We start from the raw sequence: 21,919 nt of genomic DNA, 5'->3' as shown, positions 1-21,919 counted from the left end.
GAGAGGGCACTGTGTGGTTCACTATTGTAGCTTCGAGGACAGGGAAGATCCGGGCTCCTTGCTCAAGAACCATGTTCCCGGTCAAAAAGGGTCCACTGGTCAAAAGGGTGTTCTTATCTGAGCCACCACAGAAAGTACATGTGAAGACTGTGAATCTCAGGAAGGTGGAGTCTCAGGCTGTGTGGATTCAAATGCTCTTCACCACTTGGACAGGACAGACCATGGACACAGTTTTCTTCCCTAAACCATCACTTGAATCAGAAAATCAGAAAATGCACACACACAAAATCCAGCGACCATGTAGACACTCAGGAAATGTACAGCAACAGGAGAGGAGGGATGCTGCAGAGCTGGCTCCCTCCAGGCACACGGCTAATCCTACCCCAGGTCAATTCCATGGGGTGACACAGCCTTCTCCCCCTCCCCCAGCGCTGAGCCCTCCAAGCAGGGGCCCTCCCTGTGGTTGTGTTCCCAATGCCTGGCTCCTATCAACAATCACGTTTGGGACTGAACTGAGCAGGGAGGTGCTGGCCGCCCCCACGGCACCGCTCACCATTGGGAAGCAGAGTTTCTGGGTGATCTCCTTGTAGTCTTCATTCCGCTCCTTCACCTGGGACTGTCCGGCTGTCAGGTGGCTACATATGAAGCAGAAGCTGGTGCTGTGGAACTGGAAGCAGATGCCAACGGCGCCCTTGTTCCCGGCCTTGCCCCCCATGCCCGTCTTCACTGTGTCGATGGCCACGTCCCTGGAACAGAAGGATGTGTGCATGCTGTCAGGTCCTGAAGGAGAAACATGACCCTGCTTTGTCACAGAGAAGGGCCCAGCAGCAGCCCAGGACCTGCCGCTCTGAGTGCTCCAAAATCATCAGCTCAGAGTCTGTCCAATTCAACAAAGCAGACACTTTGGCCATCATCGACTCCTGGTCAGGAAGCCGCCTCCCTCCTGCTGCCCACTGCTGCCTGGACACCTCCTCCACGCCCCATCTGGGAAGCGCTCATTGCTCACCTGAGCACCCCATGAAGCCGAAGACAGGGCAATCCCTGCATCTCCCCAGCTTCTCACTGCCACCAGGAGCAGCACGAATATCACCACCCACCAGCCCACCCCACTCCTGTGCAGCTGTCATGCCATGCATGGGAGGTGTCATCTGGGCAATCAACTTTTTAATTATTATTATTATTACTTTGAGACAGAGTCTCACTCTGTCACCCTGGCTGGAGTGCAGTGGTGTGATCTTGGCTTACTGCAACGGTGGCCTCCCAGGTTCAAGTGATTCTCCCACCTCAGCCTTCTAAGTAGCTGGGATTACAGGCACCCACCATCACGCCCGGCTAATTTTTGTATTTTTAGTAGAGTCAGGGTTTCACCATGTTGGCCAGGCTGGTCTTGAACTCCTGACCTCAAGTGATCTGCCTGCCTTGGCCTCCCAAAGTGCTGGGATGACAGGCATGAACCACCACGCCCAGCAATCAATGCATTTTAAGAGCTAGGAAACCAGCAGCTATTTATGCTGTGCTGGGTAGGTGGTCTCAAACGGACTTTTATGCAACGCCAGAGCCTGCTCGCATTAAAATGGCAACTCATAATGCATACCAGTCCATAGAAACATGGGCTACAAGCACATTTGTTAACATTTCCACAGCTGTGCCACAGACTGAGGCCTGCTGGTACATCTGTTCCCTGGTAGACAAGGTTGGAGGGATGACTGATGGAAGGGGTGGAGGCGGAAGCAGCTCAGGGCTAAAGGTGCCTGAAGCTGAGGACATTGAGCCTGGGAAACCTTGTGCTCCTTAGTTCTGAGACCTTTCTTTCACCCTCACCCTGCCCTTGCCTTTAACCCTTACTAACCTTCACCTGCTAACCTGGGATACTGCCAAGCTGGCAAAATAACACAAGCAGAGGGACAGGGACCTAAACATCTTCTAAAGTCAGAGAAGAGGATTACGGGCAGCACTGCCTTAGTCTCCAGGTGCAGCAGGGGTGCACCCGTGGTGCTCTAGACAGGCACAGGCCCTTCCCGGGACCCAGGGGCTCAGTGGGGAGGTCAGTTCAATGTTTGCTGCCAGCCCGCCGAAAGGTTGGTGGAAATTCGAAAGCCATGAGTAGGCCCAGGTGGAAAGATGAGGCCATCCGCAAGATGGGGAAAAGATGAGTTCCTCCAGCATCCAAACACCCACACCCCAAGAGGAATGCAGCCCCTAAGCTCGCCCCCTTTCCGACGCTCACAAAGCATGCACCTTGGAGAAATGACAAGGGGGCCCCAGTTGTAAAGGCCCTTTCTACTTAGAATTCTTTTAAAAAGAGACAAAAGAGTTGGCATTTCCCAGTGAGTTACTCAGCCCTTGGTCAGAGGTTTCCTGTCTGTAAGATTCCAACAAGGAACCCCTTTCCTTGCACAGAATTGAGCTTGGGCGATGACAATCATGTAACACTCTTTCTAAGAGTTCAGCTTCCTGAGTTGGACGTTTCCCATGGTGGCTTTTTAATTGCCAGACAATATTCTATTCAGCCCAGTTTTCCTAGGGGTTTTGCTACATTTATCTAAAATAATGGCAAGTCCCGATTCCTGTTACAGAAGGGGATGGGGGAGGAGGAGGAAGTCAAAGAACAAAACACAAAGACTAACAACCCCTTGTTCCCCAGATGTGTGTAAACGGAATGTTCTTACCTGATGAACGGGACATGGTATGGACGTACAAAGATATAAAGACAGACGCCCACCAGCTGTGCCGAAGTCAAGAGAATGTATCTATGAGAGCGTGAGATAGCTTTCTGAAGCTGCTCACCCCACATCTTCTTGTTGGTAGTACTGGAAGAGAAAAGGAAATGATGCTGTTTACAGATGGCTGGAAGCACATCTATCTCCCACCTACCAAATGCTCCAGCCCAAGCCTATTCTCTTTGCAGAACTGATTTCACACTGCCTGCACCCCAATATGAGTGTCATGCTTTCCTTCTTCTAGTGGAGGATCTGGGTATTTTTGGCCATGTCTCACACACCACAGCAGCCCTTCCTTGACCTCTGAAACCCAACCCAGGACCTTCTCATAGCAGCCCCACAGAGTCAGTCTTATTTATTTGTTCAGAAATTTCCTTAAAATAAAGCCAGGCCAGTTTAGCAGGGGGTAGGGGAATGTCCAGTTGACTTCGTATCAAATACAAATCCAGTGGTTTTGATTTTTTCCTTTGCCCTGGTATGCAGGAGGAAAGTACCTCTTCCCAGCACTCGCGCTTTCTCACCTCTCCCTAGGAAACATGAGTCAACCACTCTCCCAGTCCCAGCCCCGCCCTTCCCTTGCATCCTAGGTCCACACATGCCAGCTCCCTCTGGCAGTGTAAATCAGCCTCAACAAGTGGCCAAGGCCAGAGCACTGCAGAGAAAACACAGCAATCATCAGCCCTTCCTTTTACTTCCTAAGTAGCAGGGAAAGAACGGGGCGGTGCATGTGTGAGCATGGAGAAGGAGCCAGGTGACAGATCCCCACACAGCCAGAGCCACAGCTTAGCTGACTCAGAAGCAGGCTGGCTCCAGGAGAGCCTCAGAGGCTCTGCTCCCAGCCAGGCACCTGACTCAGGAAGTCCCCGCCTGGCCCCACACACCTGGCCCCTTACCTGGCATTGACAATATTCCCTGCGCTCAATTCCACCATCTCTTCAAACCCCACAGCAAATATGTCAGCTGGGCTGCTGTCATCTGGGGAGCAAGGCAAGAGATGACAGAAGTCAGGACCACCAAGCCCTGCATTACGAGTTCATGGGGTTCCCCATTCCCCTCTCCCAAGCCACACTATCCACTGCCTGAGTCCAACTCCAGGTGGCTATCATTGCTGCTGGGAACTGCCCCAGTGGAATCTGCTTCAGAAATGCCTGGCTTAAATGTAGCACAGTGAGCCCAGAGGGGCCCTCCATCCATTCTGTTCCCTTTGAACAGGGGACAGGTCAGAGTTTAATATAACCCTGTAGCCATTGCCTGAATCTCTCCAGTCACAACCTCTGACACCCAGTCTCCTGAGCCCCCAAGCCCAGCCATAGCTCCTGCAGAAAGTGAGATGCCTGCCTCCCCAGGGTCCAGCCAGGAGGACGTGGCCTCTGTCAGTGAGAGGCCAGGCAGGCTGTCCACTTCCTTCTCTGTTGGCCACAATGGGCAACGTGGAACCTCTAGTTTCCCTGACTTAAAGCTTTTTCTTTAAAAAAAAAAAAAAAAAGAAAAAACAATCTCTGTCCCTCTGTCTGGTCTGCTTGGCAGCAGTAACCACAGCACTTTCCTTTCCTTCTCTGGAACCTGGTGCATCTCTAGTGGGACTGCTGGGGAGCCTGCTAGTGTCTTCCCCAAAAAGATCCCCTGCAAAACACCAGCCAGCTTGCTAACAACACGCACACCTTCCTGCAGGGAAAAGAAGAGGAGTCACTTCAGTGGGGAGAGGAGGGATGGCTCTTGAGCCACAGCTGTGCTAAGCACCCTCTGCATTGATGGGCCTGCTCCAGAGGGTATCCTGAATGGCTTCTGGAGGCACAAGCAGCAACTCAGGCTACCACCGACACAGAGATCCCCAGTGGCTCTGAATGGTGGACTTTGCCACCTGCCCTCTGAGGCAGAAAGGAGGGCACAGATGGCGTGTGCAGAGGAAGGGACGGGGCTCTGGGCACCACCTAGGCAGCTGTGGGGCTTGAATGTCCACATGGGCCACCACGTCAGCTAGACCACAGGTCACTCACCAACAGGCAAAAACCTGAAACACAAGTGTCTTCCTGAGTCCAATGAGGCAAAAAAAAAAAAAAAAAAAAAAAGTAAGGCCCCTGAGTCAACGCTGACTGTACAAGAATCACTTATTCTTCAGATCTTAAGTTCTGGGGCCATTCAATAGTGTATCTTACAAGATAAAAGGTGAGGTGTCAACATTTGGAATTATTTTATTCCTAAATAGCACATGGATTATTTTGTGACTACTTAAAGCAGATGAATAGAGTTGGTTTGGGGAGAGGCAGGGATGAGCCGTTCTTGGTCAATATCAACACTAAAGGCAGGGCCAGGCGCAGTGGCGCACACCTGTAATCCCAGCACTTTGGGAGGCTGTGGCAGAGGGATCATCTGAGTTTAGGAGTTCGACACCAGCTTGGCCAACATGGCAAAACCCCATCTCCACTAAAAATACAAAAATTAGCTAGGCGTGGTGGTGGGTGCCTGTAATCCCAGCTACTCAGGAGACTGAGGCAGGATAATTCCTTAAATCTGGGAGGTGGAGATTGCAGTGAGCCAAGATTGTGTCACTGCACTCCAGCCTGGGTGATGAGAGTGAAACTCGTCTAAAAACAAAAAACAAAAACAAACAAAAACAAAACATTGAAGACAGGCCTGGCTCCCGTCCTCACAGTTACATGGCTCTAGAAGCCACACCTTCAGCCAGGTGACAAAAAGATTCTACTGATGAAAGCCTAAGACTTCACCATCACTGTATGCAAAGAGAAAAGAGAGATTCACCATCTGCTAACTCTTCTAAACATTCAGGAAAGGAAAAAAGTCAAAGTTACTTGTGAGGCAGCATTCTTGACTGTTAGACCACGGTGCTATTTAAACACTGTGAGGAGGGAAAACACAAAGACGAAATTCCACAAGACGATGGCCACTAAAAGGTCAAGCCTGACACATCAGGTGAGGTGGAATTGGATTTTGTCTCCCCCGAAGCCACTGCCCTCACCCTGGGATTCGGCAGCGCCCGAGAGCTGGGGCGAGTCGAGCAGCCAGTCGGTCAGCTCCGCCGTCCTGAGCAGGTTGCTCCGAAACTGCTTTCCTCCATTCACGTTCCAGGTCCCCATGGCAATCCGGATCCGCTTGAAATTTGTGAATTCAGACTGACGCTCAGTCATAGCTTTCAGGATCCTGGGAGTCACTGTCAGGAGGCATAAAAAGGCACATTTCTTTGCAGTTCCAAAGCTCAGGCATCCTCCAAAAAGAAGAGGCTGCCTGGCAGAGACAGATGGTTCATGAGCCTCTAGAGATAAACCAGGGTATGCTCCTTAGGAAGGCGACAAAAGGTTTAAAACCATGGTCACCATGGTGCTTCCCTTATGGCATTTCTGCAATAAAGGCAGGAAAACATAAGACTGGAAACTCACCATCTACACCGCTGTCCCCAACTGAAGCCAGAAGCCATGGGACATCAGATCACAGGGATCTCAGACATGACAGGGAAAAGCCATGTCCTCACTGTCCACTCCGTGGAAGAACAAGGCATAGGAATTTAAGCCAGGGCATGCTGTAACTGACCATATTTCAATGTGGATGTGCCCATATCCACTATACTTTTAAGTGTCTTACCAACCCAGACAGCCACCTTTGCATCCTCTGCCTTCCAGCCTGCATGTCTGATATGTTTTGTTTTGCCCCAGACTTAAGGCTTTAAAACAATATCATCACCATCACCATCCTCTCAATAGCCAAAATATATTCCATCGTTTAAACTTGTGACGTAACCCAAATCTAACTCATGTCTGCCTTGCTATTAAATAAGACTCACTGTACAACATGGAGCTTCGTTCACCTTTTATAGAGCTGGCATTGTTTCCAGAGTAGAAACTAAATATCGCCTGGCCTGTCGGAAGCCAAATAAGCGCTCCCCCAGTGAAGAAAGAGTGAGAGTGGAAAAGGGCCATGAACCCATTTTAAGCATGGGCTAGTTCATTTTTCAAAAACACCTGATGTTTCTAAAGCGAAACTTGTACATTCTTGTAAGGAAAATGCTGGGTTTCTCCTCCTTTTCCATGAGACCTAATATGTTTACAGGCTCAGGTAAGAAGATGTCATTAAAATGCTCTCAAAGGAACCTCCTATATTGATGGAACCACGCTGTGTTGCCGCTGAGACCCGAAGGTGCCCTCATCCCTGGGAGATTACAGCATCCTCCTCCTCTGTTTCCACAGGGTCCAAAACAGAAACTGGAGGCCAACTTCATGGGAAGCTCCCAAGGCCAACATCACCTGCTAAAGGTCCAAGAACCCAAGCAGCTGAGGAAGTTTCTGGAGTGGGTGAGCGTTCAAAGGCACCGATGCGTTTAGGAGAGTGCATGGCCTCTCGCTGAGCCCGCCTGGTGTCTCCCGCTTCTCAGGATGGAAACACAGTGCAAGCCGAGACAGAGGACGTGTGAGCTCCCAGGCCCAGCTGGAAAGCACAGGCTCCCGGGAGAGGCAGTGACAGCTGCAAGGTGCATGGTCCACTGCTCAGACACCAGGCACGTCTGCCACCCACTCTCTGGATGGCACAGAGGCGGTGGGAACGTGGGGCCGCGGAGCCCCCGCCTTCCCGCCTCCCCCTGTCCGTGGCGGGCCCTACCTAGGAGTGCTGTGCTGTCCAGCAGCATGCCCCCTTTGTCTGCCACCTCCTCGCCGTAGACGTCCCCAACCAGCAGCAGCTTGATTGCCTCCTGCTTCACCCCGTCGAAGAAGTTGGACTGGATGGTTCGAGACATGGACCGGGCTCCATCCTTCAGCTTCCCCACCTGCCAAGAGCCCAGACCGCAGGCCGTGAGGGGGGTCCCTGGGGCCCCCACCCTGCCCCCTTGGTGGGGCCCTACCTTGGCCTTCCCTTCCAGGGACCTGCTGCCTGTGAACACCTTGCTCAGGCTGTGGCCATTCAGAGACCACATGGCTTTGAAGGACTCCACAAAGCGGTCAACAATGGGTTTTGAACTCAGCCCCAGGGTCTCGAGCTGCAGATGCAGGACCTGGGGAGGAATAATGAATGGCTGTCACTGGTTTCTCCCACAGAGGCCCCACAGCCACCGTCCCAGGAGGTTCCTTATTCAGCAGCCTGTGGATTATGCCATGTCCTGGAAGACCCTGTGCCCCTCCAGAGGATGAGGAGTTCCTACAGCAGACAGTGACTTCCCATACCTCACCCCAACTTTATCTATAGGGTCCATCCAAGCCCTCCTCTGACCACCCAACACCTGACCTCCTGGCTACACAGCCAGAGGCTGAAAAGCAAACAGTGGTGGACAGCAGGGGGCGCTGACCCCGCCCCAACCCCCTAGCCAGGAGAGGTCAGCCAGACAGCTGTGGCCACGCAGACCCGGGTCTCCCTCCTCAGCTTCAAATCCAGCCTCATCCGGCCAGCCTCACACTGCCTTTGGCCAATGGTGCATTCACAATAATCATTACACAACTGCTCTTCCCTAGGAGCCTTTGGGCCACCATGTCTGGGATGCATTTCACAAGAGGCTGTGAGAAAGCGTGCCTATGACAGAGAAAGCAGCCACCTGGGGAACCCCTCTCTGGATGTCCCAGTGTCTCCCTGTCCACTTTCCCCACAGTTAGAAGGTTGTCTCGGTGATGCCACCCTCATCTTGCCGCTAAAGGTGCTCAGCTCAGCCTGTGCAGCTTAAGTCATAGGACCTGGCACAGATGGCCGAAAAGGCTGCAGCAGGGACACACCTCGAGTGCGATGAAGCTCTGCACAGTGTTGGTTCGGTCCAGGCAGTCAAGACAGTTCATCCGCAAAGTGCCTTTCTGAAAACTTAGGACAAGAAGAAATGTAAACGGTTATAAGTTGTGTTCAAAAAAGCAGTGGCCATAGCACAGTGGCCCATGTCTAACTGTTGACTCCCAAGGAAACATGTTCTTTTTTTGTTTTTGAGACAGAGTCTCACTCTGTCACCCAAGCTGGAGTGCAATGTCACGATCTTGGCTCACTGCAACCTCTGCCTCCCTGGTTCAAGCAATTCTCCTGCCTCAGCCTTCCGAGTAGCTGGGACTATAGGTGCGTGCCATCACATCCAGCTAATTTTTGTATTTTTAGTAGAGACAGTGTTTCACAACATTGGCCAGGCTGGTCTCGAACTCCTGACCTTGTGATCCGCATGCCTCGGCCTTCCAAAGTGCTGGGATTATAGGCGTGAGGAAACATGTTCTAAGAACCCCCACCTCCTCACCAGTAGACCCCCAGAAACCCCAGTGTCCATCCCAGTGGATCCCCAGCATTGCTGGAAAGCCAGGCAGACCCCAGGACACACACTCAGCAGCCTGCACAACTGGGTCATTTTAAGTTTAGCTGGTCCTTGTTATTTATAGCAATTATGTTCTATAAAGTTGTAGGAACACTGAATTGGACATGAACACAGAACCATCGGTCCTAGGGGAGATATAGGGTTAGGTTCCTGCAAATCTCTGGTCACATTTTCATCAACTGATCAATATACAAACTTGTTTTATGTATGTTTCCATATAAAGACACCTTATTGAATATATATATTTGTTTAATTAACACTGAACCATGGCCAACAGCATTGTAATTCATATCGGGACAAAGCTTATCTTAATGTGCATTTTCTCCATAAAGCACACCACCACCTTCTTGTGCTCAGAAGTGCTAGACAGTTCTTTAGCACAACGCTTGGGGCCATACTAAACCATGAGATCCCCGAACAAAGAGGGGCTCCTAACAAAGACCCCACAAATGTGAAAAACGGTACTAAATCTCAAAAAGGACACTTGTTTACATACGAGGGCTGAAATAAGAAGACAGAGTATCACCTTGTTTGATCTCAGCTGGAAGCATGTACATGTGACTCAAATTGTCACTGCTCTGCACACATCTGTGAATGTCCAGGAAAAATCCTTTGAGTACTGATTTTGGGGTTACAAATAAGTTTTAAGGAAGAGGTAAATTAGCCAATATGGAATCTGCAAATAATGAGGACCCCCTGCATGTGACCTGAGGGAACTGGACTTTTTTTTCCTCCTCTGCTCTGAACAAGGCAGTCCATACCCTGGTCTCCTCGAGCAATCTAAGTTTATGCCAGCCATCCCACTGGGACTGTGGCCCTCACTCTCACAGGCCTGCGTCCCAGCGTGGAGCTCCATGTTTAAATGCAGTCCCCTTTATAAGTTCATTTCTTTTGGCAGAAAACCATGCCTCAACATCTCCTTGAGAAATTCAAAAGCCTGTCTCCTATTGTGGGAAGGGAGAGGAGAAGCTGGAACCCAAGATTCCCAATGTCGCCAAGCTTATGACCCAGGAAACCGCAAGGGTAGCTGAGTGGGGAGGGAAGGAAGCCGCCCCTCACAGGGCACATGTCCTCTATGTCCTCTATGGTGCAGCCCCTCTGCCACCTCACCCAGAAGAAGGCACAGCACGCAGCGAGCCTCACTGTGGACTGACGCTTCCCCCCCAGCAGAAGACGTGGCACAGTGTGCAGCGAGCCTCACCGTGGACTGACGTTCTCCCCCTTCGTGAACACATCAAAGTCCTCCCAGTGCAGCTTTAACTGTGGCCTCAAGAGGGTCTCCAATTTCTCTAGCTTCCCGCCTTTGGCAAACTGATGGAAGTCAAAATTGATCATAGGCGTGTCGCCTGCGTGGCAAGAAGCCCAGAGCAGCTTCTGAAAAGAGGAGGGGAGGGCGGTGAGGGGAGCAGAGGGAAGGAAGGACAAGGAGGACGAGTTCCTTGCATAGCTTGACCTGTGCGGCTAACCAAGGTGACTTGCTGCAGGACATGCTTTAGCTGGAAGTTCACAATGGACCAGGCAGTTAACCCTGAAAGGGAAGCACAGGACAAAGGCCCTGGGGGGACAAAACCCACACAGAGCATCTTGCCTGCGAAAGGGCAGAAGGTTCCCCTTGGACAAAAGAAGCCAGAGCAGGTGTGGTCCCCTGGGGAGATCATACTCCTGCAGGGTTCCCCGGAGGGCACAGGTGTGGAAAGACTGCTCTGTTCTTCAGGTGGCCCAGGTGGCCCAGGTGCCCCAGGCCCTCAGAGATAGCAGGGCTGCAGCAGGCTGCAGAGCTCATAATCCAGCTCCCCGTTGCCCTGGTAACTGGCCCCAGCCTGCTGCATACCAGCCTCTGGTGGCTGTGCTCTGAAGAGACCAAGTCTCCAGCTGAAGTGGCCTAGGTGGGTCCCACATCCCGATGCTATTTCAGAATGGTCAGGGAGCCAGAGTGAAGGTGGGAACAGATGGGAAGCAGGGCAAGGGGCTGCTGATGACACCATGATGCCCTTAAGAGCCCTCCCTTCCATATGAGGCTCCCCTGGCCTGGCAGCTCCCTGGCTTTCTCCCCAGAGAGCCCCGTGATAAAGGACAAACTGTCTGCCTACCCAGGCCACCCGGCTTCCAGGCCTCTCACACCCTGTACCCATGCCCTTGTGGTTTCAGGTCAGGCCAGTCCAGCCTCTGCCCAGCCAGAGGTCCCAGTAACTTGGAAGGACTAGAAGGACTTGGGGGTCATCTGGTCTGACTCAATGTGACCACCTGTGATAGGCCTGAGCATAAATCAATGCAATGCTGTCATTGTCAGCCAAGTCTTGCTGTGAGCAAGAAGCTGGAGGAGCCCAACTGGTGGCTCAGTGCCACGCATTCCGGAGCCAGTGCTTCATCCAGCAGGACTGATGGCCACTGGGCCCTGGACAGGCTGCCGGGCCGCCAACCTTGGTCTGGGCCGAACTGATGTGGCCGAGGACCATCCCAGGCAGGGCCATGACTCAGGTCTCCAGCTAGAGTACCCCTCCCTACCTGGCCAGGAGCCCACCCTTCCCCGTATGAGGTGGCTGCCATCTCTCGCCCTCACTAGTGCCGGGCACTTCACCCACTGATGGGAGGGGCCACAACTCAAGGCATAGGGGAAAAAGACTTGGGGTTCTTATTATTATTCTTATTTTTTGGCTTTCTTTTTTTTTTTCCTTCTTCCTTCAAATTAGCAGCCAGCATCACTGCCAAGATGGGTGGGAAGGGAGACACTTCTGGAGCTTGTTGCTAATAGCAACAAACCAAACAGGAAAAGCAGGTCTGGCCAAATAAAATTGGCAACCAGGAAGTGCCTGCTCTGAGCATGAGCATGTGGCATTTCTAAGCAGAGGGAAAGGCTCAGAGATGGCCTTCACCCCCAGTGAGGCGACTTCGAGCTCTCTCTGTAAGGGATATCCTTGAGCTTTAAATGAGAGTTTTCCTCTATTAGGCAGGGGACATGGAGGCTGGTAAAGGAACCAGGAACCTCCATGGCTCATTCTAGAATGTCTTGCGCCTGGGGAGCAGGGGGCGCGGGCTGGAGGCCTGGGATCCATGCACAGGGATAGACCCTGGCCAGGTGGGCGGAGTCTCTTGCTCCCATGGCTCTCTGACCCTGCCCAGGATCTCTGTCCAGGTTCGCCAGGAAAAGCCCCCAGGGAACCCTGAAGTTGCCCATGGGAGCCCAGCAGGAGCAGGTCTGGGAGCTCCCGTGGGAGCCCAAGAAAGAGGGGGAAATTTGAAGGCCAGCAGGCAAGCAGGGGAAAGCCACGGAGGCTCCTGCTCCTGAGCCCTGAGGTCAGGTGCCCTGTGGGGCTGGGGGAGCTCACCCAGGACCAGCCAGGGCAAAGAGGAGGCCTGCCTGCTCCTGAGCTGAACTGAGAGGGACTCCTTGAGAGGTCAGAAGCCCTCAAAGCCCCATGGGGAGGGTAAGGGACATATGGCTGGGACAGGAAATGCTCTGTTTTGACTTTGAGCAAATTCTCCGAACCATCAACTCACAAAATTACACTCACTAGGCTGGGCGCAGTGGCACACACCTGTAATCCCAGTACTTTGGGAGGCTGAGGCGGGTGGATCACCTGAGGTTAGAAGTTCGTGACCAGGCTGACCAACATGATAAAACCCCGTCTCTACTAAAATACAAAATTAGCCTGGCGTGATGGCAGGCGCCTGTAATCACAGCTACTCAGGAGGCCAAGGCAGGAGAATCACTTGGACCNTGCTCCTGAGCCCTGAGGTCAGGTGCCCTGTGGGGCTGGGGGAGCTCACCCAGGACCAGCCAGGGCAAAGAGGAGGCCTGCCTGCTCCTGAGCTGAACTGAGAGGGACTCCTTGAGAGGTCAGAAGCCCTCAAAGCCCCATGGGGAGGGTAAGGGACATATGGCTGGGACAGGAAATGCTCTGTTTTGACTTTGAGCAAATTCTCCGAACCATCAACTCACAAAAATTACACTCACTAGGCTGGGCGCAGTGGCACACACCTGTAATCCCAGTACTTTGGGAGGCTGAGGCGGGTGGATCACCTGAGGTTAGAAGTTCGTGACCAGGCTGACCAACATGATAAAACCCCGTCTCTACTAAAATACAAAATTAGCCTGGCGTGATGGCAGGCGCCTGTAATCACAGCTACTCAGGAGGCCAAGGCAGGAGAATCACTTGGACCTGGGAGGCAGAGGTTGCAGTGAGCTGAGATTGCGCCACTGCACTCCAGCCTGGGTAACAAGAGTGAAACTCTGTCTTTAAAAAAAAAAAAAAAAAAAAGACATTACACTCAAACCGTATCAGGGCCCAAGTCACCGAGCACTGCCGTGTTCACCGGTCGGAACACTGGGGGAGCCTCAGGAAATGAAGGAGGGTTGGGCTTCAGCTCCAGTCCCTGCAGGATCCACCTCCAGGCTCAAGGCTCCACCATGGCCACCCGCCACCCAGCCCAGCCGTGGGGAGGACAACCAGGCCTTACCTTGAAGGCTCTGTTGAGTACCTCCTCTCCGCCTCTGCTTCCCAGAAGGTTCACGACCACCTGCTGTCCGTACTGCTCCTTCAGAAGCACCATGTGCCTGCAAAGTCAGTGGGGTGGGCGTGATGCTGGGCACAGGCACAGGTACAGACTCTGCCCTGTTCTGACCCTCAAGGGAAGACGGGGCAGAAGGAGTCATGCTTTTAGTGCCAGAGTCCAGGATCAGTTATCCCCCATGACCCAAAGCGTGGAAAATGAGCCTGGGTGGAGAGAACCTGTCCCTCCCAGCTGCCATTATGACTAGCTAGTGTAGACTTCTACATGAGTTTGGAATCAGACAAAGGATATGCTGGACTTTCTATAAAGCATCTCCCATTAAATCTAGAACACCTAACCTGAGCTTCCATCAACAGAGTTTTGTTTCTGAGATAGGATCTCAGTCTGTTGTCCAGGCTAGAGTGCAGTGGCATGATCATAGTTCACTGCTGCCTCAAACTCCTGGGCTCAAGCAATCCTCCCACCTCAGCCTCTCAAGTAGTAGGGACTATAGGTGCATGCCACCACATCTGGCTAATTTTTACTTATTTATTTTTCATAGAGACAGGGTCTTGCTATGTTGCTCAGGCTGATCTCAAACTCCTGGCTTCAAGCAATCTTCCCACCTCAGCCTCCCAACGTGTTGGGATTACAGGCATGAGCCACCGCGCCTGGCCTAGAGTCTTATACTGGCAATGTGCACGTGTGAAATGAATTTCTTACCTTGCTTGGTACCCATCTTTCTCAAAACTAGAACAACTGGCAGGAGAACTCTCAACTCAGCATCCTGTTTTCAATCTAAGTGCTGTATTTCATTATGCTAAGCCACAACAAGGAGATAAAACAACTTGCAGGCTTTGGGAAATATTCCTTGTATTAGAAGCTACTTTCTAAATATGTATGTTGGAGTATTAGGGGGAGATTCCAATATTTATCTATGATCACCAGCTTTTTTTAAAGTAACATTTCAAATGTAAACATGTTGAAATGTACTGCCTTAAACAAAACACAGGGAAATGATACAATGCATAAAGCAGACGTCAAATTATTATTTAATGGTGCAATCTTTAGGCCTAAATATAGAAAAAACACTGGAAGAAAACACATGATGTCACAAGTGGTGGAATTTTATATGATTTCAGTTCTTTTCTTCTTTAAACATCTTTCTCTTTCCCAAATTTCTATAATGACACGTTTATGAGCAGAATTTTTTTAAAGAGCTAATAATGATCATGAAAAAATCATTTTTTCCCCTTACCCGATAAGAGAAAACATTATCTTACTAACTTTAAGGGACAGTAGTGGAAAGAATATGGATTTTGAAGTGGGTGGTTTGAAGTTAGGCTCGCCTGCTGACTCCCTGGCCTAAGTTAAGGGTGAGCACCCTCCCGGGCTCCCGTCTCCATGTGGAGCTCCAGGTGGGCCTGGGGCGGGGCTGTGTGTGGCTCAGCCCTTGTGGGCTTTCTTTCGGGTCGGTCTGCCCAGAGAAGTTGCATCCCAGGCCTGGCTCTGACATGTGCAGGCTCTGCCCCTGGTGAGGGAGCCCACGTTGGCCACACATCCAAGCCACATCCCTCAATGTGGCTCCTCAGAAACAAGGCCCATTTCTGATCGCTGCCTGTCTCATTCCTGCCCCTTCTTCTCAATTAGTTCCAAAGCCCAGGGCCAGAGGAACTGCTATGACTCATTATTACTCACTATTCCTCATCATTACTCTATGCTGTCACCAACCCCAAACTCCCCTGATCAAATGATTCATCCCCTCTGAGCTGGCTCCTTCAACTACAGAGCAGGGCTACTTCCCTCCTGCAGAGAATGGCTAGGAGGACTAAAAAGACTAGTGAAAGTGACAAAGACAGTGCTTGGTGTGTGGGAGGTGGTTCTTCTTTCCTTTATTGTAAAATGTGTGTTATTGGTGAGCTGAGAGGCCCTGCTGACCCAGGGCGTAAGGGAGCGCTGGCACCCAGGGGATAAGGGAGTGCTGGCACCAGCAGCAAGGTCGGCAGCAGGCAGGCTTCTTCCTGGGTCACCCTGAGCACTGAGGCCTTTTTTTTTCACTTCCCCTACCCATGGGTTACTGTCATGGGAAGCTACTTAGAAAACAGGAGTTTTTCGGGACACTAAGGAATCAGATTTCCATTTGGAAGCATCCTTTTCATCTTTAGGGAGGGACCAAGAGTTCAGCACAACCTGATGTGCACAGCAGCCGCCCGCAGAGTGGGGCGGGGAAGGAGAAGGGCTTCACTGTCCTGCAAGTGGAGACTCAGGCACTGCCCCGTGAAAGGTTAACCCTTCCACAGAGACTCATCGCCACACAGAGATGACAAGACCCTGCTGCAGCCAAAGGCCTGCTGCAAACAGCCCTCCTCAGATACGGAGCACATAGAGCAAAGTGACAAGAGACAGCCTCGGCTAACAGGGGCACCCATGCAGCTCAGGCAAAGGAAAACAAGCATCCTCCGGGGAGAAAAACTATCTATGTGAAGGTTTTACAGGGGAAAGAAAGGATTTACTCTCGATGAAATCCATCAGAGAACCGCACGACTCTTGAGGGCGCAGTGATGTCCCAGAGAAGAGAATTGGGAGGCACCCAGGACAACGCACATGCCAGTCCAGGGACATCATTGGGGACCAGGGCAGCCTGCTCTCAGGGGGACCCTCACGGTGCCCCACCGCGGCCACTAGGTAGACATGTCACCTTATTTCCAAATGTTATCTCAAATGAGGGGAACATAGTTAGCAATGAACATGAAAGCAGCAGCTCCTGCAAGGGAATGGGAGGGCTCCTGCCTCCAGTCCAGTGTCGTGGGTAAAAAGCATTACAGAAGAGACTTCCTGGACACAGTAGCTGCCTGTAGAAAGACTCACCCTTTCAGCAGCTTGTCCTGTGATTTGCAGAAGAGATCTAAGTGTACCCCTAGATTTAGGAATGCTTTCCAAGGGGCAAGGCAGTCTCTGGGGTGCTTGTGAGAAGAGAGGGGTCTCATTCTCTGCAGTACGTGCATCTCACACACCACGCATTAGGAGGATTCTGAAAAATCTACAGTCTATGCAAATGTGCTTCAACTAGATATATGTATTTTTTAAGAAAGCTCCTAAACATAGGAGGGTTTTTGAAGTGAACTCATCATGACCCTTCCCTCTTGTTTTGTGTCAGCTTCAGGTAGAATTTTTTGTTGTTTGTTTGTTTGTTTTGTTTTGAGATGGAATCTCACTTTGTCACCCAGGCGACCCCCTAAAATCTGAGCCACCGAGCTCAGCCAGGTAGAATTTCATTTTCAGTTTCATGTTCACTATTTCCTAAGATAATTTAGTATAGATGAATGTCAACTGAAAGAACTCCATATGTAGAATGCTTAGGACATACTAAAAATGTTCTGGAAAAGGCAATGGTCTTGTCTATACTTGATTAAATATCTCTTTACAGAAAAAGCCCATTATATGTAACATGCTAATCAGGGGGTCACATCTGGGCTCATGCGACCAGCGTTATGTTTAACGAGAGTATGAAAGCAAACTTAAATCTCAATAAAGCTTCAGGTAGAATGAGTCAAATACTGAAAACATTACTTTCGAGAATTTTTACTATATTCACTAAGACAATTTTAGAATATTGAGTACTTAGATTAAATAAGCAAATCTTTTAAGAAGCTATTATTTCAAATACATATTACAAATAGCTCAGCTTTTCTTAAGGAAGCTGTAAAACAGTCATGTGTAATGATCCAATCTGTGTATTTAAATATATATATAATGCCAAAATTGTTTTCTAGAATGACACGTAAAAAACTACTAATAGTAAAATCTCTGAGAGTGGTAACTGGGAGTTAGGGTACTTTTATTTTTTGCTTTATACTTTTCTATACTTATTTATTCTATATTATTTTAAAACAAAAAACAAACAGCTTCAAATATCCTATAATTTGGATTATCCCTTATTAACCAGGGCATAGAGAGGAAGCCTCATTGCAAGAAACTGATAAGATAAAATAATTATAAAGTGCCACCTGAACATTCATTAATTTACCTTCAGGAAACCTGAGAACAAGTAAAAATCCCATTTTGTAATCTCCCTTCTTGCATAAAGGACCAAAAGGAAAGCAGATTTAGATTGAGGGTTCTGGGTCCTCTCTTTCCCGTCACACCCTATCCCTTGTGTCTGATGGGAGGATGATGTCTAAGGATGACAATGACAGGCTTGGATGGTGTCAGACAATCCCTACCTGTCGAAAGCAGGGGCGTTGGCTTCCAGGCCTCTGTGGAGTCTCAGATGATGGGAGCCAACCTAAAGCAAAGAGAAGTAACAATAGTGATTCTTCCTGCTCTGCAAAGCAAGGAGGCAGTGGTTTTCCCCATTCTCCTTCTTACTGTCAGCCAGGCTGCATGTGGCACCCACTAGGCCACCTCTGTGGTCTCTTCAGGGCTCAGGGCTCAGGAAGGCTGAGCTCTCTGGATTCAGCTAACAGTGCTCCAAATTCAGGTCTAGGTGCCTCGAGTCTGACTTTGTTGCTGCCTAGTCCTAACTGCAAAATGACCATGTCTGCTGCAATTCTTCCACAGACAGAAGATCCAGGGTAAGATTATGAGGCAGATGTCAGATCCTAAGCTCTCTGATAGCACAGAGGTCAGTGAAGCCAACTAGGGAGACAGAAACTGCTTCTCAGCCTCCTTCATGCCTTCAGGGACACCAATTTCGCCCTAAAATCTGAGTCATCCTAATTATCAAATTTGCCTTATTATTTATGAATAGAACTATTTATTTAATACTCAACTTAGTTTAAAAAAAACATTTAAAATATAGTCACTGGAACCAGCTTAAAGGGGGCTTTCACTGGCCAAATCTGGGGCAATCTGAACATCAAACTATACGAGGACAGTAATAGATTATAACCTGATGAATAAAATAGAAATCCATGAATCTATACTGATGATAACTAGACGGATGAATAGAATGGTGGAATGGATGGATGGATAGATGGGTTGGAGGATGAATAGCTGAGCTGGATGGATGGTGGATGGATGGATGGATGAATGAATAGCTGAGTGGATGGGTAGGTAGGTGAGTGAGTGGATGGAAGAATGGATGGACAGATGAATCGTGATAGGCTGGAATGGATGGATACGGTGGGGTGGATGGATGGATGGATGGATGGTGAATAGATGGGTGACTGATGGTACATGAGAGAGGGGTGAATGGGGATGGATGGATGGATGGATCAGTGGATGGATACGGAAAGGTGGATAGAGGATGGATGGGTGGATCGGATGGATGAGTGGACGCATCAGTAGAAGATACGCTGGGTGGATGGATAGACAGGTGAATGTGAGGATGAATGGATGGGTGAGTGAATGGGCAGATGAAAGATGGATAGGTAAGGGGTGAGTGGGTGGGTGGATGGGTGGATAGATGGGTGGGTGGATGGCTGGGTAGATTAATGGCTGGGCCACTGGATGGCTGGATGGATGGATGACTGGCTGGACAGAGGGATGGGTGGATGGTGGGTAGACAAGTAGGTGGATGGGTGGATAGACAGGTGGATGATGGGTGGATGGGTAGATGAATGGATGGGTTAATGGGTGACAGATGGGTGAATCAGTGTGCAGGGTGTGTAGGTGGGTTAATGGGGAACAAGAGAGGGCTCTATAGTAGAATACCAAGTGATAAATTTGGAGGAAATAATTTTTAAAAATCATCATTTTACAACTGTCATAGTAAATAATTGTTCAGCAAAAGTTATCTGTTGATGATAAATCTTAAGGGAAAGTTTAATGAGAAGCATGATACTAGCAGGGTCTCAGAGTGTCTCCCATAGATTGCTGATTGGTTGAAAGGGAAAACATATTAACCATAAGTGGAGAAACTGAATAGCACCTTGACTGGGTGACCAAAATTAACATCACTAATGAGGGGCAGATGGACACCGTGTGCCTCCAGACCAGGTACCCTGAGAAGGACACAGCATCATGTAGGCAGCATGCTGGCCAGGGATCCATACACTGAATGTGATTATAATGAAACACTAGGAAAATCTAAAGGTAGGGACTCTCAAGTTAAAGGAAAAGAAGGCTTGCATTCTCCAAAAACATTAATGCTTTGAAAGACAGAAAACCAAGGAACAGATGCAGATAAAAAACTAGAGACATGGCAATAAAATGCAGTATGTGATGCTGGACTCAACGGAGGAAAGGTGCTACAAAAGACATCACTGAGACAAGTGATCAATTTGGAATATTGCCTGCAGATGAGACTGAAGTACTTTGTAACGTTAAATTTCCCAAATGTGTACCTATACTATGGTAATGTAGGACAGTATATTTTGCACTTAAGTAAAGAGACACTGATATGGTTTGGATGTGTGTCCCTTCCAAACCTCACGTTAAAACGTGACCTTCAGGGTTGGAGGTGGGGTGTGGTGGGAGGTGTTTGTATCATAAGGGCAGATCCCTCATGAATAGCTTGGTGACAACCCCATGGTAATGAATGAGTTTTTTGCTAGTTCACAGGAGAGCTGGTTGTTTAAAGGAGCCTGCAACCTCCCTTTCCTTGCTCCCTCCCTCATCATATGACACACTGGCTCCCCTTCCTCTTCCATCATGACTGCAAGCTTCCTGAGGCCCTCCCCAGAAGCAGATGCTGGCACCATGCTTCCTGTATAGCCTGCAGAACCATGAGCCAAATAAACCTCTTTCCTTGATAAATTACCCAGCCTCAGTTATTCCTTTACAGTAAGGCAAACGGACTAACACCGACGTGATATATGCAACCTACTCTCAAATGGTTCAAAAAATAACAACATGTATGTGACAAAAGGTTAAAATTGAGTGAATCTGGGTGAAGGACATATGGGAGCTCCCTCTTGTTCTTAAACTTTTCTGTAGCTCTGAAATTATTCAAGAATAAGTTGCTGAAAATGCACTCTTTAGTTTTGCTTCCATTTGAGTGTTGTAAAAGTGGTGCCATCAGGTTTATCTGTGTTATGAGATGTAGCTATTATCATGCTTCACATATCATAACTCACCACTACAGATGATACAACTTCCCCACTGCAGACTCAAAAAAAGCACCCATCTAGAGAACTGGTTTCTCAGCAATAGATTTAGAGATTCTTCGGAGAAGGTTTCCTTTTCTTTTCTTCTTTTTTTTTTTTCTTTGAGACAGGGTCTTACTCTGTTGCCCAGGCTGGAGTGCAGTGGTGCAATCACGACTCACTGCAGCCTCAACCTCCCAAGTTCAAATTATCCTCCCATCTCAGCCTCCCAAGTAGCTGGGACTACAAGTGCGCATCACAACACCTGGCTATTTTTTTTTTTTTAATTTTTTTATTTTTTGTAGAGATGGGGTTTCACCATGTTGCCCAAGTTGGTCTTGAACTCCCGGGCTCAAGAGATCCGCCCACCTCGGCCTCTCAAAGTACTGAGATAAAGGCATGAGCCATTGTGCCTGGCCAGGTTTTTCTACATAAACAATTCAACAAAGTCCCAAATCCCTTTTGGTCCTAAGACACTTTGGTCACAGGCAAAATGAGGCATCTTGGCCGTTGGCTAATGGGAGCTCCTAAGAAAGGCTCACCCCAAACCCCGTCAATTTGCTGCCTGTGTTGCCTCTGTCCTTTATCCCCATGGCCATCAAAACCTGGCTGAGGAAATCTCAGAGAATTTGAAAACTTTCATGGCCACACTGCCGAGAGGCCTGCTCCATCCTGCACCCTGAGGGAAGTCGGCGGGTCTGTGCACCCCTCAGCTACCCTCTGAGAGGTCACCAAGGGCTGAAACCCAAGAGAGGGGCTACCTGCTCTGTGTCAATCATCACAGGAAATCTCCCCTGGCTTCAGGGATGAGTGGCAGCTGTTTGTAGGATCATCCCCATGGGAGCACAGTGAGACGAGAATACAAGCTCGGCAGGCCAGGGCTGAGGAGCCTGGCTCTCCGTCATGGCAAGTTCTATTACTGGACATGTCTAACGGCCTCTCCCTGAGTCATAACCCGAAGCCTCTTCTTTTAATCAGGCAGAAACTGTCGCACAGATGACTGGACCTAGCAGTGTCCAATCCTCAGGCTCTATAGCTCCCCTGTTAACATATAAACTGCATTATCAGTCAGCAGTCCATTCCTCAGTTACTGAGCACCCTCTGAGTCATCATGCCTTTGGGTATCGTGGAAAGGCAGGAAAGGGATGGGAGACGCTGAATCCCCTGCCCTGGGTGATGACACCTAACCAGGACCCCCATGGAAAGACCCAGAAGCACTTCAAAGTTTCTAACAAGTCTGCACAAGTGCAAATTAATTTGACAGAAACTATGCCCTTGAGTCCAGGGAGCAGGCAGCAAAGCACGGTGGAATGAGGTGCCTGCCTATGATGGGGTCCCCTCAACCACATCATTGAGGACTCAGGGAACGTGGCAAGCAGATGGCACGCCCTGGAATCAGC

At 49.7% G+C, this 21,919-nt stretch overlaps 1 protein-coding gene across 1 annotated transcript in view; it reads right to left on the bottom strand.

Moving 5' to 3' along the window:
- SYNJ2 (synaptojanin 2) overlaps window positions 1–21,919 on the bottom strand; it is a 125,933-nt gene that overhangs the window by 31,767 nt on the left and 72,247 nt on the right. The window contains exons 6-15 of the mRNA XM_017889620.1: window positions 17,715–17,776; window positions 13,459–13,555; window positions 10,202–10,374; window positions 8,429–8,510; window positions 7,570–7,719; window positions 7,329–7,494; window positions 5,698–5,889; window positions 3,614–3,695; window positions 2,670–2,810; window positions 554–746 (exon numbers count right to left, since the gene is read on the bottom strand). Of these exons, the coding sequence (XP_017745109.1) occupies window positions 554–746; window positions 2,670–2,810; window positions 3,614–3,695; window positions 5,698–5,889; window positions 7,329–7,494; window positions 7,570–7,719; window positions 8,429–8,510; window positions 10,202–10,374; window positions 13,459–13,555; window positions 17,715–17,776 (1,338 nt within the window). The remainder of the gene's footprint in view (window positions 1–553; window positions 747–2,669; window positions 2,811–3,613; window positions 3,696–5,697; window positions 5,890–7,328; window positions 7,495–7,569; window positions 7,720–8,428; window positions 8,511–10,201; window positions 10,375–13,458; window positions 13,556–17,714; window positions 17,777–21,919) is intronic.

The sequence above is a fragment of the Rhinopithecus bieti genome, unplaced genomic scaffold (assembly GCF_001698545.2).
Source record: "Rhinopithecus bieti isolate Rb0 unplaced genomic scaffold, ASM169854v2 scaffold_18548, whole genome shotgun sequence".
Lineage (NCBI taxonomy): Eukaryota > Metazoa > Chordata > Mammalia > Primates > Cercopithecidae > Rhinopithecus > Rhinopithecus bieti.
This window is presented reverse-complemented; position numbering and strand designations above follow the sequence as displayed.